This window comes from Electrophorus electricus, chromosome 11, assembly GCF_013358815.1.
Source record: "Electrophorus electricus isolate fEleEle1 chromosome 11, fEleEle1.pri, whole genome shotgun sequence".
Classification (NCBI taxonomy): domain Eukaryota; kingdom Metazoa; phylum Chordata; class Actinopteri; order Gymnotiformes; family Gymnotidae; genus Electrophorus; species Electrophorus electricus.
The window spans coordinates 19,514,727-19,531,621 of record NC_049545.1 but is presented as its reverse complement, the minus strand read 5'-3'; the positions used below and the strand labels follow the sequence as shown (position 1 = coordinate 19,531,621).

Sequence of the window (16,895 nt, the reverse complement as noted above, 5' to 3'; positions counted from 1 at the left end):
CATTTTATTCATGACTGTATGCATAACGTTACTTGTTCACGGGGCTGGTAGCTGCATGCTTTATGGTGGAGCGTGTGTACTACAAGTAGGAAATGAGGTAATAAAAGAGTGTTAACAGGCAAAAGAGACTTTTATATTTGAATGTTTAACTTTACAACTAGCTGACTGGGGATTTAGGAACGACAGAAGGATGGTTGTTTGAAATATGATTTCTCATATTTGTGGTCTATATGTTTCTGTTGTATTCTGTTCAGTTTCTAGGTAATTTATTTATCCTTTTTAGGGTTTTTCATCCACTGTGAAAGGAGAACCTGGATCAGAAGGCCTTGCTGGATATCCTGGTTACCAGGTGAGGACTTTTATTTTTATTTTTCCTCTCCCAGCCACACATACACACCCTCCACCACATATGGCACTTTTATTTGGATTATCCCACAACATGGTGTGCCAAGCGTGTTCAGGGCAGCTTCTTCTGTGCGCTGGAAGGTCAGACCTCACCTTTTCTCAAAGAACCGAGAGTCAGGTAGATGCAGAAGTCAATAAAATGCTGCAGTGTTCACCACTACTGTCGCAAATGTGTCTCTTTCTTTTATCCATTATCTGTTATTCCTCTTCAGCTGGGCGAGAAACATATTAGGTCCGTAGCAGATAGTATGTCACCACATTATCCTTTGAACTTCACTTGTTAAACATGCTGACGGTTTTTCTACTGCAACAGGCTTAACTGGATATAAAGGTGAAATACTGTTCTGGAGAACCAGAAATTAGAAAATCACCAAATTCACACAAAAATCCCCTAGAATCTCTATTTTCATTAAAAACATCTTATTCTGGGTTCTGGTATTTTTATATTTTCTTGCTTCTCCATTTCATAATCTCTTGTGGTACTTTTTTTCTTTGGTTTCTTTGAGGGCCCTGTCGGGGGAGAAGGACTCAAAGGACAGAAAGGTTACCGGGGTAACCCTGGAGTACAGGTGCTGCTTTTTGACTAACCGTTAGTGTTCAATGTCCTCAAGCTTTCGGTGGGAGGGATTACATGGCTTTATGAATGACGGAAGTCCACGGCCTTTCCACAGGGACTCTACGGTCCAGCTGGAAGTGAAGGACTTAAAGGAAATCAAGGGCCTAGAGGACAGCGGGTGTGTGATAAATGCTCATTTACTTTTACGGTTATATCTTCTGTACACGCCTGCTCAGCTGAACAATGAAGCTTGTTTTTACTGTGGGTGGACACACGTATGTATCTGGGTAGTCACTTTAGGATATATCTTATATTTAACCACTGTGTGTGTGTGTGTGTGTGTAAATGTGTGTGTGTGTATAAATGTGTGTGTGTGTGTGCACGTGTGTGTGTGTGTGTGTGTGTGTGTGCGTGCGTGCGCGTGTGTGTGCGTGTGTATGTGTGTGTGCGTGTGTTTTTGTGTGTGTGTATAAATGTGTGTGTGTCTATAAATGTGTGTGTGTGTGTGTGTGAGTGTGTGTGTGTGTGTGTGTGTGTGTGTGTGTGAGTGTGTGTGTGTGTGTGTGTGTGTGAGTGTGTGTGTGTGTGTGTGTGTGTGTGAGTGTGTGTGTGTGTGTGTGTGTGTGTGTGTGTGTGAGTGTGTGTGTGTGTGTGTGTGTGTGTGTGTGTGTGTGTGTGTGTGTGTGTGTGTGTGTGTTTTAGGGACTGCCGGGTGACACTGGCAGTAAAGGCAATATTGGCCCAGAGGGTTTCAGGGGATCATCGGTAATTATGTTCCCATAGACTGTTACATTAAAGAGAGAAGATACCACACTGAGAATCACAAAACGTTATTAGCATATTAATGTCGACCGTTGACAGATGACAGATTTTATCAGCTATATTGCATATATTTTTAATAAATATATGAACATTTGTTTTAGATTTGTGTTCTTTCACACAGGGCCATCCAGGCACAGATGGTTTTGGACCTCCTGGACGTAAAGGCCAACAGGTATGGTCACATTTCTGCTGATGACAGCTGGTTGAACAATGTTAAATTGTTTCATTATTTCAGTATAGTTTCAGTGGTTGAGAGACGTAAAACTATTCTACATTGCAGAGCCAGACATCTATTTCAAGCAGTACTGCCAATTACTTCAATAAATTATTATTATTATTATTTTAAATATGATATGCCTGCTGCATTTTATATATGACATCTGTTGGCTGTGAAACTTACAGGATGTTCACTCTCACAGGGAAATCCAGGTTTCCATGGTTATCCTGGGCTGCAGGTATATCTTCTTAAATCCTTTTAGATGCTGTGTGTACTACGGCCGGGTTTATGCAGTACGTTTCATGCTTTCTTTTTAATAACCCCACAATGTTTAATGGAAGGGTAAGGATGGTGCTAAGGGGTACAGTGGTGTCTTGGGCCCCAAAGGACGCCCAGGAAGGCCGGTAAGATGCCATCATTAAACCAATGCAGTATCTGTTTAGTTTAATGGCAGTCTTTTTGTTGTTATTTACTATTAATTAAGGATTTGGCCAGTATATATTTTTTGTTTTCATCCATTTTATTGTTCTTAAAATGCAATTAGACTTCAGTTTAATTTATTCTATATTTTTTTCTCTTAAGACTTTATTATCTGCACATAAAATCATGTAAAAAGGCTTTATAACATTATGTTTCATAACAGGGTAAAACAGGCAATGCCGGATTCCCAGGGGATCCTGGAGAGAGTGGAATGATCGGACACAGGGTCAGAAAATGTTTATATACTGTATATGACCAGCCGCTCTGTTGGTCCCAATTTTTCCTTCCATTGCCAAAAGAAAAAAATCAAAACATTTTGGCAGTTGTTCAGTTTGGTCATGTAAACATTTTATTAGTCTTATACACGATACTTCTGTAGAGATAGTTAACAACCATCAGTAAATGGTTCTACCTGCCACTGAAGAATTCTCAAACTGTTAATGCGGACACTTTAGTGCCCTGTTTTTCATCACAGCTAGATGGCGAGCTTCACTCAGGATAGAATAGAGCGCAGTGGGAGGGCAGTTGTATTAGAATTTGCAGATTTAATCCATTTCTAGTTCTTTGTCTAAACATGAGGGGATTTAATCCTGCAAATTTGTGGATGTGGTTGTGGATCTGGGACAGCACTACACTCCCACCATGACTGAACTCATAGCGCTGTGGTTAAAGCAGCTGTGGTAGCTCACTTCTTCAGCCTTTAAAGAGATGTATTCACACAAGAGGCATGAAATGATTTTTGCAATGATGAACATTTATTTATAGTTTAATATTACATGTTGGGCTTTACCAAATGTTATATGTATCTTTAGGGTCCCAGAGGATTACCAGGAACCACCACCAAGACTGTATGTGCTTCCATTTAACCTTTCATGTATTTCAAATTCACCTATATATTTTTTTTTTTTGCAAAAAAAAAAAGAAGAAGTTTATATTTTGTGTCATTCTGCTTTTTGGGTATTTTTGTTTGTGTGTGTGTGTGTGTGTGTGTGTGTGTGTGTATGTGCGCGCGTGCTTTTCATTAGGACTGTGAACTAGTGAATTATATCCGTGAAAACTGTGGTAAGATTATCAATTATCAAGTATCAAATGATCAATTAGGTATTTTATCAATAAAAAGTCAAATGATTGCGCAATGGATGCATAAATTCATTGCTTGACATTAATGTGTCTCCCCTGTTTTTATTTTGTTATATTTATCATTACATTATGAATAGAATACTAAAATACTAATAAAATACTAATTTGTCATTATTGACATTTATTTTTCATTTTTTACAATTCTTTCTTTCATATTTTTTCTTTAAGCTGATTGTATTTATTTTCCTATTTCTCAACAGCATGTTGTGCAGGTAAGACCGGTCTGTCCTAAATCCACATTTTACCATCATATCTATGTTATGGATTAGATCAGTGCTTTGTTTTTGTTTTTTTTAAGTAACCTAATGTTCTTTGTATGCAAATGCTCACTTCAGCTGTTGGAATGTACGGTTTCTCAAAAATACATTTATTACAATATTCTGTGTATATTTGTATATCAGTGAGTATTCTGTAAGTACATGTTAGTGTTCTTTCTATGGCTCTGTCCTGTAATTGTCTACTGGGTATTCCTTCTTTTCCATGCAGGTCACAGCCAGTGTCCAGCATACCCCACAGAGCTGGTGATTGCTCTGGACGTGTCAGCTGACGTAACTCCACAGGTGTTCATGAGGATGCGTTCAGCTGCACTTTCCCTACTGGGGGACATTACCATCGCTGACACCAGCTGTCCAGTTGGGGCCCGAGTCTCCGTCGTCTCCTACAGCAACGAAACCAACTACCTGCTCCGTTTCTCCGACCACCGGCAAAAGAAAACGCTCCTCGAAGCTGTGAGGGGAATCTCACTACAGAGGACCAGGAATACCCGGAACGTCGGCCGCGCTATGCGCTTTGTCGCTCAGAACGTCTTCAAACGTGTCCGGGATGGGAAGCTGGTGAGGAAGGTGGCAGTCTTCCTCACGAACGGGCCATCGGAGGAGGCCTCGGGCATAGCGACGGCCATGCTGGAGTTTAAGGCCTTGGATATCAATCTGGGAGTCATCGCTTTTAGAGCTGCTCCAGACATTCGCCACGCAATTCAGGTAGTAAACGGGCGGATGCTAGAACCTGCCTTTACTGCCACTGAGGGAGTTGCTGGTTGAGACTAACAAGGATAACTGCTGGAGCATATTAAATGGCAGTGTTTGTGATAAGTCTTCATTATGCTTTGATCTTGGAGCAATGTTATGTTGTTCTCTCTGTTGCATCTCAGGCTGATGAAACGAGGAGCTTCATGATGTTTGATTCCCAGAGAGCCACTCGGATTAAACAGTGTGTCATCTGTTTTGGTAAATCACTGCACATATGCATATGCACTGTCTCAGAATTGAACCGTGATATCATGTCATGATAATCCACTAAACAGGCACCCTAACCTCAACTTCCATAAAAAATGTAACGTTCGTGAGAGATTTCCAAAGTCAAAGAAGTAACGCCCATGTGAACCTGACAACGTCCACACTGTAAAAGTGAACCTAAGATCATCGAAGCCTTCAAAGCTTTCGCTGTTCCCAGACCGCTGCCATCCAGACCAGACATGTGGAATCATCCAAAGCCCATTGCCTGAAGAGGTGGACGTGGACCTGACGGTTCTGATGGACGCCTCCAGCGATCTTCAGATGGATCAGTACTCTGGCGCCAAGCAGCTGCTGCTATCCCTGCTGGACGAGTTGGCGGTGAGCAGCGACCCCGACCGCAAGGATGGCCGGCCTAGGGTGGGCGTGTACCAGCAAAGCTCCGCCTACCCGGTCACCCACATCAAGGAGGAGTTCGGCCTTGGCACGTTCAAGGACCGTGCCCTGATGAAAAGGCACATTTCCCAGGGCATGCAGCAGGCGGGCGGGTCTTCCAGCCTTGTCCACGCCTTAGACTGGATGGTGACCAATGCCGTCCTGAAGGCGTCGGCGCCCAGGAGGAAGCGGATGGTGCTGGTCGTTCTCGGCGAGGACGTGGGTCACCTGGGCAGAGAGGACATGGACTATGTCTCTAAGCTCTGCATGTGTAACAACGTGGTGGTGTTCACCGTGACAGTGGGAGAGAAGTTCAGCTCCGCTCAGGCAGAGGAACTAAGCACATTTCCGGTCGAGCAGCACATGGTGCACCTGGGCCAGCTAGCGCAGCGGGACCTGAAGTATGCCCAGCGTTTCATCAGAGGCTTCCTACGGATGCTCAGCAGTAAGACACACCTCCACGGCCTTTCAATGTTAGGATGGTAGATGGGCCTTCACGAACGCACATCTACGTACTCTGTAGATGTCCTGTCTCATGTAACATTGTTCAATTCAGTGCCGCTCCCTTAAGGTACAAACTGTGTCTTTTCATCTGTTTACAGGAGATTTCTTCTCAAAACCCTCATCACAGAGTGGAGAATGTGGCACTTTTGTGTCAAGACAAGCAGACCAAGTCCCTTATCCAGAAGAAGGGTAGGTGAAGCAGGTCCCAGACTTCACATCTAAAATGCACCAAGCTTATCTCTAATAATGTTATTAGCTACTTTAGAAGTCCTTTAATTAACAAAACATACATAAACTGTTTAAAGAATAATTTGCTGAAGTTGATTATTGTACTTTTAATATCAGTTTTGTAAATTTTTACTGTTTGAATTAGGAATATAATTAGAATTCAGATTACAAATACTGAGAATTAATAAAGAGTATGAGTTGTCTTTGTAGGAGCATATCTATTACAATTGAGAACTACTGGCAATTACAGTTCCCAGCATAAATTGTGCATAATATATAAATTTCTTAATACATTTTTAAATAAATTGATAAAATATATATTGCTGCCTATAATCATTTATGTGAAGGACAATAAGGAATAGATTATCTGTTTAATAAAAGTTAGATTATTGTCCTGGTACAGGTATGTTTCTAAAGCACTGTTAGACTCCATGTAGGTAGGTTGTTTGTAAAGGTCATAAGGTGCAGAATGGCTTTGCCAGATGCTGCTTTCTGTGCCAGAGTTGATCAGTCCACCACTCCTCCAACTATGGTGTCTGAGGAGGTACCCATGGAGCCCCAGCCTGAGGCCTACACAGGGCTCCCTTCCAGAGTGCTCTGGGATGTGCGGGATGTGCAGAAGAATGTCTACCAGACTGTGAGTCATCTGCACAATCACACAGTAGCCTATAGTGAGACCACGGGGTACACTGAGGCCACCATATTGAAAGAGGAAGAGGAGGAAGAGGAAGAGGAGGAAGATGATGATGTTGCTAAACCCCAGAGTGGCCCAGATGAATCTAAAGGTACGGATCATCAGCCCTGGGTCAGCTTTTGTAAATGTTTTTCTGGGTTTGAGTGAATGGGATTATGTTGCTGTAAGCAATCTAATCTTTAAAAGTAAATCTGATCTTTAAAAGTAAAGGTTTAAAGATTACTGGTTTAAAATCTGTGGTACCAGAACACCGATTTAACACAGCATCTATACTGCATCTTCTTTAAGGCAGTGTATAAACTTTCATTTAAAACAATAAAGAACTTTGCCTGATTAACAAATTCAATACTTGTGACAAAGAATGCACAACCTTAGTCTGCAAGCTTTGCATTTCTCACAGTATTTTCTCCACTGTAGCGATGTACCTTATGAAAATTGCATGGAGTCTTTTAATTGTAATATTCATTTTCAGCTCGATGTTTACTAAATAAGGATGTGGGCACCGTGTGTGCGAATTATGAGTCGAGGTGGTTTTATGACCGAAACATGCAGCGATGCACACACTTCTGGTATGGGGGCTGTGGTGGGAATAGCAATCGCTTCCTTACAGAAATGGAGTGCCTTAAGACGTGTGGAACGCTGGGTAAGGAATCAGAAACTGCAGCGACTCTGAAATGTCTCTGATTAATGGTAAATCTGTCTTCATGTACTGATGACTTTGTCATGTCCTCTACAGAACCTGAAAAACTTCTTAAGGATGAGCCATCACCTGAAGGTAACACACACACACACTTTTCAAATGGGAAAACCAGTCATCCTCACACTGTAGATATTTTCTCTTATCATGAGGACATCTAGCATAAACAGGCACACACACACACACACACACACACAAAGCAAAAGAAACCCAAACCACACAGACACACACACACACACACACACACACACACATTTTTCTCATGGGAAAACCAGTCATCCTCGCACTGTAGATATTTTCTCTTATCATGAGGACATCTAGCATAAATTGTCACGACACTGTCAGATATATCCTCTTATAATAAAAGCATTGAATATAAACACATGTGCATGCGTATATACACACACACACACACACACACACACACACACACACACACACACACACACACACACATATTTAAGTTCATATAGGGCATGTGTGGGTAATGTATGTTTTAAGGACCTTTTCTGTTTGTCTTTGCAGATCTTTGCCAGCTTCCTGAAGATACAGGGAAATGTGTTGACTTTCTTTTGAAATGGCACTTTAACACCCAAAATCAAAAGTGCACCACTTTCTGGTACGGAGGATGTGAAGGGAACAGCAACAGGTTTGACACACAAGAAGAGTGTGAGGCTCGCTGTCTGAGAGCTGTGAACAAACACTGAGGTGCATACATCAAAAACATCTGTTTTTTATTTCATTTATTTGATTTCTAATTATGAACTGATAACCTGAAAGTTTCAGTACTACCCTAATAATTACTACTCTAATAATTGTGAATTTATAGCAAGTTGTAAGTGAGGAAGTCAAGAACAAACACGTCACTGAAATGCTTATTCAGGTCAAACAGTAATCAATGCAGTTTTACTTTCAATATGGATTTGATTATATATTTTGGAAGTATCCCAACAATCAATTAGATTAACGGCATATAACAAAAGTTGCATATAATCATGTTTGGGGTTATCTTTTTTGTTTAACAATATTTATGATGTTTTGATCTGGATAAAAGTCAAATTTCACTAACTTTGTTTTTCATGTGCTGTGCTATGAACTTCCACACACACTGTTATCAAAAGAAATGTGGTTGGGTTATTTGTCTTGTAGATTCTGGTTAACATAAAAAAAGAAGTTGAAATCAGAATTCAAGGATTTCATGCATATACATTTATAAGGAGCAATATTATACATTGTTAAAGATAATTTATTATTTCATCAAAAATTATTTTAGTAATGGCAAATTTGTGAAAACAAGTGTGTGTGTATGTATGTGTGTGTGTATATATATATATATATATATATATATATATATATATATATATATATATATATATATATATATATATATATATCAGAGACAACATTAATATCCATGACAGGCGACGTTAATAGTTAAGAACATTGATTATCTCATTACACCTGTCATAGGGTGAGTTTTTAAAGACAATTGCTGGATAGTGTAACTAGCCAAAATTTCAGTTTGGCAATCAGATCACAACACATGCACACACTTATACATTTTGTGTATGTTTTGATGTGCATGCATAAACACAACATATTATGACCAAATACAAGATCTTAAGTGTGTAATCAATTAAACAGAGGAACATACTAGAATGCCTGTTTGCCAACATATTCAGATATCCACGGCCAAATGCATGAAATATATTACCAGATTGTATGGTCTCATTTGTATGTTGATTTTGATTGGCTTTCAGCTTGGGCACAGATGAATTTACTACAGAGGTAATTTGAGCTCAATGCACTAATTATTGCCATAGTAACTTTATGAATGGGAATTAAATACCATGTTACATATTTTGTGTGCTGTAGCACAGTTACTGTCAACTTTTATGAATCTAGCCATAGTTACTAGTCACTTTATTATGTATGTCCACCTAGTAGGTGTGTACAGTTAAACCTTCATTCCTCTTTTGTTTCCAATTGGTTGTGAACATGGATGAGGTTTGGTACTGAATCTTTGTAAACAGTTTCCTTGGCGTGGATAAATGCTCAGTGGAGCAGAACCTTTGAGATGGCCCAGAGACCTGAGTGCTCACTGACTGGTTCTACATTTGCCTCAGTGCAGACTCCCAAACCCAGAATTCTAGCAAGAGAGAGAACAAAAGGTGCAGATGTCAAATGGCAACCTGAGCGCTGATGCAGAAGTATAGGGTACTCCATAATCTGGAAACCACTCAGCCCTGCAGTGCGGGAGAGGGTTTGCACTCTAAAGCCATGCAGAGTTGATCTTAGCCATCCACTAGCACTTCATGAACTGTCAGTTTCTGACCGCAAGACTGGGTTTGGTCGGTTACAGGATGGACCACTCACCACCTGGCATTGACTGCCATGTGTAAAAATCTCCAGCAACACTGCTGTGTCTGATACACTCTTAGGTTGATGATGGGCAAATAGTATCCATCTAGTAGTAGACTGATGGTCAGACACTAAGTGCTTAATAGGTTAGATGGTAGCTGACAAATTACACATGGCAAAAAAACAAGGACTATCGTATGTAACTGTAAAATGCACATATGGGATGTGGGCAGTAGGGGTTTCTAATAACATAGTTCCTAAATGTGTATGTTGGTACTACATACTTCAATATGAGTACCAAACCTTTAAATGGAGCCTTGTTATTCCATCAATAAAACAACGTAAAATCACAATGCTTTAAACCAACCACTAGAGATTAATGAATTGCTTTTCATTTAATACATGTGTAAAATGGTTAATTAATTTTGCTCATCCGATAGTAAATGTCACGTTGAGTGCTTTTCAGCGACCAAGACACATAAAGAATAATTTATGCTAATAATAATTTATGAGCTTGTTCTGCCAAGGAGGACAAACGTGGGAGCATGACCCCTTTTATAAGATTTTCAACTAAATCCATAACATTGACAGCATTTATGCCCAATGCACCGTAATCATTTCATTACAAGATGTCATTGAATGAAAAACAACGTTCTACGGCTTGTAGGGTTGTAGGAAAAGTATTTCGCTTTACCGAGTCATGACCCGCCAGAAACTTCAGGCTGCGCTGAAACGCAACGTCAGGCTTTTTTTTTTTTTTTTAATGGCCTAGGTGCAGCGTTTATCTGCAAGGCCTGCCGTGCATGTGGACACGAGCTGAATGAGCGGATGCCTGCGGAAGATTTAAAGGGCAGCAAAACTCAGCAGGCATGGCGACGGTCCACGGGTTCTAGGAAGCGTCCATCGTTATCCTGCGAAGCCGAGTCTATCGATTGACCGTCAGGAGGGAGTGAGAGAGCGAGGGGCGAGAAAGTACGACTTCCACCTTCGCTGCAGCTCGGTCGGGCAGGACACGCCATGGCTTTACAATTCATTATAATCACGGAAAGCCGATTCATCTGCCCTGCATCTTCCTGACATGGCTGTAAACCCTCTCTCACTTTCGTCTTCTGCTTTTGAATGGGTTACTATATAACTCTCAACCACGAACTTCTAATTCAATACAGAAGCGTGTGTGATAAATGCAGAAGGTACAAACAGTGCCATTATGGAGTCACACCAATCACATATCTCTATTGAACTCTATTGGATATACAGCTCATATACCAATACACCAATCATTCATTCTGTACATACTTAATAATTGTAAATGAGCTAACACATAAACAGTCTTGAGCGCAAGCATAAATATCTCTATATGGTTATTTACATAAAACTGTATTTTTTTTAAAGGCAGCTTTGAAACTTTTAAGCTCAAATGAATACAGCTGATGCAGATGGTATTTGCTGAAATGAACCATTCCCATAAAAAAGCAACTGAATTATTTAGTACTGCATACTTACATTTCTTTCCTATGAATGAATATGCAGAGAGATGTTTTAATGTGATTCCATACAGATTTAACCGTTAAGATACAATACCATTAATATGATTCCATTGGTCAGGAACAGCCCTGTGTGTGAAGTTACATGCTAACACCAACAGCCAGTGTGGAAATGTCAACATACCAAATATTTGGGTCTTAAATTACACCCGTCATAGGGTGACTTTAAAGAGAATTATTATAAATACAGTGTTGGCACCTTCCACTAGACATCACTAAAAATGGTGATTTTTGGTGAAAAGTTAGAAAAGACTTAAATGTTTGAATATACTTAAATAGGGAACAGTGATTTCACATGGGGTTTTTGTCATATATATAAGTCGTTTGAACGTAAAATACCTTTAACGGAGAGCTAAGTCTCCTAGTTGAAATCCCAACATCCTACATATTGTGGCATCACAAAACCTATAGCATATCGTTCAAAGTAAAAAAGCAATATCAACCCCAAATTCCATCATCCAGAAACTAAACATTTACCACCTGTGAAGTTCAATAGTTTTAGAGTGGGTACATTACAGAAACAACATAGTCCTGGGCATCAGAACTGCCGGGTTATTGCTGATGTGAAACCGTTTCAGCCCTTGTTTAGAGAAGAAGTCTGTTCTCCCCAAAGGAGACGCTACCATTGCGAACATGTACGAGGGTATGTCCTTTCAGAGACGTGTCCTTCTGCTCTGGCTTCCATGTGAGCAATGTTTTTCTTCTGGCATACTCCTATGACATCAGGTATTTGTTCCTTGTCTTTGCACTGGTAAACAGTGTCCTTTATTTAGTGTCAGGTTACACAGGTCTTTTGCTTAAAAAAAAAAAAAAAAAAAAAAGTATTCCGTCAAGAGACGATAAAACGTAAAACTTTCATTGATGCTCAGTTTTCAAAAAACCTGATACCACATTTAACTAGCCCCTAGAAACATCTAACTAGGAGTAGGGTGAAACAACTGAAATGACATCTAACTAGGAGTAGGGTGAAACTACTGAAATGACATCTAACTAGGAGTAGGGTGAAACTATTGAAATGACATCTAACTAGGAGTAGGGTGAAACTATTGAAATGACATCTAACTAGGAGTAGGGTGAAACTATTGAAATGACATCTAACTAGGAGTAGGGTGAAACTACTGAAATGACATCTAACTAGGAGTAGAGTGAAACTACTGAAATGACATCTAACTAGGAGTAGGGTGAAACTACTGAAATGACATCTAACTATGAGTAGTGTCAAAGTACTGAAATTACATCTAATTAGGAATAGTATCAAGAGTAACTGACTATGAGCAAATAGTTACAGTCAAAGAGAAAGATATCACACTATTGATATGACAGTAGTTAATAAACAAGAAATTTGGGATGCAGAACAGAAAACAAATATTCCTTTTCAGACAGGATCCAAGAGTCCTGTTATTCTGCACCAATCTGTGACCTCTCTTCTCCTGCCCTCTCCCTTATACTGTGCAAGCTCACTTTAATCTTTCTAAAATTAGTCACCAATTCTCTGGACAAAATTTTCCTGTCCCTGAGAATGAACAAGCATTCAAATTTGAAGAAAAAAAAAAAAGGTTTAGGGTTTACAAAACTTCCCAGGCTGTGAAATTTAATAATATGTAGTGATCAGTATTCAGGGCATCTTGCAAAATGCTCAATTGGCTATTTATATATCCTGTGATATTTGTCCATAGTAATTTAGAAACAAGGAACAAACAGGGGACAGTGCATCACTTTATACAAACCCATCAACGTTACTTAAACCGGGCTCTATAATGCACGAACATTTATGAAAAGACAAAAAAGCAGTGATAAGGGGGGAAAAGATCGTTAGCTCACTCTTTACAGCACAAAAACCACAGCAACAACCAAAAAAAAGCCTTAAGCATAAAATGGATGCTTCAATTACATAACTAACATTTACATAAATTGATAAAACATATGTACATCAGTAAAAACAGACACAAAAAGTGGGCATCAAAATTAGCTTTTAGGTGAAGAATGGCCCTTAAAAAAGGTTATGTCCTATTTTTTCAAACCTCTCAGGTGTCTTGTAATTAGAAAATGCTGATTGTGCAGCACCATCAATAGCCCTCAAAAGAATATGATCACGAACGGTATATAATCAAACAATGAATATGAACAGCTGAAAAACGTTGAGCACAACTGTAGAAAGTCATTGGAAAATCACATTAAAGGGTGCATGGGCATAAAGGAGCAAAAGCAATGAGTGAACAAGAAGTAGATTTAGGTTTTGGAAGGCTTCAGTGTTTCCTCACCCATGCCCATTAATACGACGCCAAAATCTTCAGGCTGTATATTGAGCAGAAGTAAAAATGCCTGTTTGCTCTGAGTTTTATTTTGTGGCTCCCTGACAGAGTTAATCACCCCTCTGCTCAGCCAGCTGTCACCCTGACTTCATCTCCCAGGGCCCTGGAGCAGGGTGTGGCGTCTCCTCTCCGCTGCCTGCCACAACAGCCCGGCCCGCGGTCAGTTCCTCTGGGCTCAGATGCAAGCCAGGCCCCTCTTCGAGAGGCTGACTCAATCCGAGTCGATCATCACGGCGACTTAGCTCGTCCTACCAAAGTGGATGTGCTGCAGCACAGTGTGTGCTGTGATTATGTTTCAAATGCTGTTCAAAAACAAAACAAAAAAAAGGTGTCCTGGCACGATAATGGTCATAAAGGATGTCCAGTTCTTCCTACTGTTGTTCTTGGAGAACTGTGTCATGACAAATGCAAAGAGAAGAAGATAGACGGAGAGAGTAGACATAGAGACCTGGGGAATGAGCGGCAGGACTATGGATGGATGATGACATAGATTATGGAGAACAGGTTTCATTGCAGTTTTGTTTGGGGAGTACTACCCGCCTTGGCTCTGCAATAAATGTTATTAAGTCAGTTAATGGTGATTTGAAACCCTTCGAACAGCAAAATGCCCTTAAGTGTAATGAGCTGTTAATGAGAACTATCAAATAGTAGTTGTGCTGATAGCATACATTGGAATGAACATGGCTTTAGTGAAATGGATTGTTCGATGGTGTGCTAAAACGTTGTTGACTTTGCTCGAGTGTCTTTAACTCTGTGATGCTCTTGGCGCACTCTATTTGCGCATGCTTACCTGGTTTAGTTTAACTCGGTTTTGAGCTATGCGATGAGAATGGAGAGAGTCCAGTGTGACTGAGGCTTAATGAAGTAGACGGCAAGACGCAGTTCACCTGCTCGACGTCTTCTGAGCTCTCGAGAGGGAGCAGGAGGTGCGGTTATACTTTGCTCCTCAGCAGGCCCCCTGTTGGGTGCTCAGGGGTACTGCACTCCGACGAGTTCTTTGCTTTGTCTTTGTTATTGTTAGGCTCGTTGTCTTTGATGATGTCATACTGCCGGCAGAAGAGGGCAATCACGCCTGGTAGTAAAATATGAAGGCGCAGAGGGGGAACATAAAAACACAGTACAGAACACAAGACGTGAACACTAATAAAGAACACCTCCGGATGGGCCAACAGGTCAAGCATGTCACAGAGTCTGTCACGCGGTTTTGCAGTGGGGGTGCTGTGTGTGCGCAACATGACACAGCCCTTACCTGCCCACATTATTAGCACCACAACAATGATGATGAGCTCCCCTGCCCTGAGCTGAGTGGTTTGGCCCACTTCCTCCATGGTGACTTCGTCTATGGGAATAGATTGCAACAGACTTCTCACTGGAACGGCACAGTCCGTGAAAGTGGTAGACAACAACTCTGTTTCTAGACAATTAGAAATGCACAGCTTTGTGCTACACTGCTCCTGTCAGAGGCAGATGTCCCACAATGCTTTGGGAGGAGCCGTATGGCTGTGGAGGGAGTTCTGGAACATTCTAGTTGCCTCTTAAAATTCCAAGTATGCAGGGCAGAAGCTTGCCTCATTAAGAACAATGTTCTTACACTTTGCGAGAAAACAGTACAGATTCTAATTACCAGGCCACATGCCAGCTCCCACAAACAGTATCTACAGCAAATAAGGGTTTAGATAGGAGCAACATACTGGCTCCAAGGTGTTGGTTCTGATGTTGTCTGAGAATGGAGAAGAGTCAGTCAGAGCTTGCTAACAGCCAGAGGAGGATGGGCCCCCCTCAGAGTCTTGGTTCCTTTCGAGGTTTCTTCCTCATGCCCTATGTAGTTTTTCCTAGCCAATGTTGCCCTCGGCTTACTCACTGGAGGCTTGGACTTGGCCATTTGTAAAGCTGCTTTGTGACAACATCTGTTGTAAAAAATACTGTATAAATAAATCTGACTCGACCTGGCTAACCATCAGAATAATCTCTGCTTTAAAAATGCTTTTTAATCCACCTTTAATCCAAAGAGAGATTTAGAGCTAAAGTAACCACACATTAATAAGACTCATAATCCCTTTTTAAAATGACATCTAATGGCAGATGTTGTCTTCATCAGTATGCCACATCAGATCTTGTCCCCATTATACCAAACATTGTTTGCCAACGCCACAAGATGCCTGGGGTTTATACACTGGACGCAACATCACATATGCACCAGTCTATGCACAGACTTTAAAAACTGAAGTACTGATTGTGTGAAGACTGTCCATTGCAGTCTCTAAATGCCAATTATTATGTTGTGTAGAGTAAATATCTTTCCTATCACTTCAGCCCTTCTCAAACTCCTTAGTTTCAACCAAAGAGACAAAGTGTTTCTTGATAATCTGTTCCATGTTTCTCTCTCTCTCTCTCTCTCTCTCTCTCTCTCTCTCTCTCTCTCTCTCTCTCTCTCTCTCTCTCTCTCTCTCTCTCTCTCTCTCTCTCTCTCTCTCTGTCATACACACATGTACACACATACATGGTAGGGTATATCTATCTTATGATGACTATATTTTGGTTTGAAAAAGTCTGGGATACTTCTAAAGTGACTAAGAATTTTTTTATTATATATTGAAGCATTTTACTAATTGGAAATGTAACTATCATTTCATTCTGCAAAGTTTTTGAATAGTAAATGACTAATAAAGGGAGAAAAATGCTAAATGTATGTCTTACCCATTAAGAATAAAATGACACATATATGATGCATCATAAACTAAAATCCTAGCTGGTTGCTAAAATGATCAGTCCACAACGAAGATTTTGTTGCATACAAGTTCAAAACATCTATCAGTAATGCATGGAATGACGGAAAATATGTACGTTACTTGTTGGTTCACTTGTACGCACTTGTATGTTGGTTCACAGCGTCTGAGTAATGTGCAAAACAAAATCCTGAACAACTTTATAAATGTTATAAATTGCAGCCAGGCCAGCATTTTGTTTCTTTGACCTGGGAACATAATGTGTCCTCGCGCACATTAAGCATCACGCTCCATTGTAGAGCAATGGGCTCTGGCAGGATACATGTCCCCAAAATCCTGTGAGCCACATCCCACATGTCTTCTTCGGCTTGGCTCCCCCATCCTTCCACCTTCTTTTTTCTTTCTTCGCTTCGGTGCAAATAAAAACTTTTGGGAACACATATCTAGGGTGCTCAACAAACCTGTTTTCAATTCAAATCCAAATCTGTTCAAATGTCATAGTATAACTACTGCTGGAGTCTATATAACTAGGGTATATAAAT

At 40.4% G+C, this 16,895-nt stretch overlaps 2 protein-coding genes across 6 annotated transcripts in view; one reads left to right on the top strand and one right to left on the bottom strand.

Annotated features, from left to right (window-relative positions):
- LOC113575505 (collagen alpha-6(VI) chain) overlaps nt 1-14,539 on the top strand; it is a 30,137-nt gene extending 15,598 nt beyond the window's left edge. Inside the window, exons 25-44 of one of the 2 annotated variants that reach the window (XM_027007048.2) lie at nt 284-349; nt 912-974; nt 1,077-1,139; nt 1,664-1,726; nt 1,905-1,955; nt 2,203-2,238; nt 2,342-2,404; nt 2,644-2,706; nt 3,293-3,328; nt 3,506-3,542; nt 3,821-3,832; nt 4,107-4,600; nt 4,771-4,846; nt 5,073-5,732; nt 5,890-5,980; nt 6,521-6,804; nt 7,186-7,356; nt 7,450-7,488; nt 7,936-8,118; nt 10,544-14,539. In XM_027007048.2, the coding sequence (XP_026862849.2) occupies nt 284-349; nt 912-974; nt 1,077-1,139; nt 1,664-1,726; nt 1,905-1,955; nt 2,203-2,238; nt 2,342-2,404; nt 2,644-2,706; nt 3,293-3,328; nt 3,506-3,542; nt 3,821-3,832; nt 4,107-4,600; nt 4,771-4,846; nt 5,073-5,732; nt 5,890-5,980; nt 6,521-6,804; nt 7,186-7,356; nt 7,450-7,488; nt 7,936-8,117 (2,550 nt within the window). In that variant the 3' untranslated portion in view covers nt 8,118; nt 10,544-14,539. Of the gene's footprint in view, nt 1-283; nt 350-911; nt 975-1,076; nt 1,140-1,663; nt 1,727-1,904; nt 1,956-2,202; nt 2,239-2,341; nt 2,405-2,643; nt 2,707-3,292; nt 3,329-3,505; nt 3,543-3,820; nt 3,833-4,106; nt 4,601-4,770; nt 4,847-5,072; nt 5,733-5,889; nt 5,981-6,520; nt 6,805-7,185; nt 7,357-7,449; nt 7,489-7,935; nt 8,479-10,543 lie in introns of those variants that run through there. The other variant, XM_035531448.1, reaches the window with a different exon arrangement.
- The window catches only part of fndc5a (fibronectin type III domain containing 5a), a 13,647-nt gene continuing 8,042 nt past the window's right edge, over nt 11,291-16,895 (bottom strand). For 2 of the 4 annotated variants that reach the window (XM_027007047.2, XM_027007043.2), the window contains exons 4-5: nt 14,877-14,966; nt 11,291-14,699 (exon numbers count right to left, since the gene is read on the bottom strand). In XM_027007047.2, the coding sequence (XP_026862848.1) occupies nt 14,560-14,699; nt 14,877-14,966 (230 nt within the window). In that variant the 3' untranslated portion in view covers nt 11,291-14,559. The remainder of the gene's footprint in view (nt 14,700-14,876; nt 14,967-16,895) is intronic. The other 2 variants (XM_027007045.2, XM_027007046.2) reach the window with 2 other exon arrangements.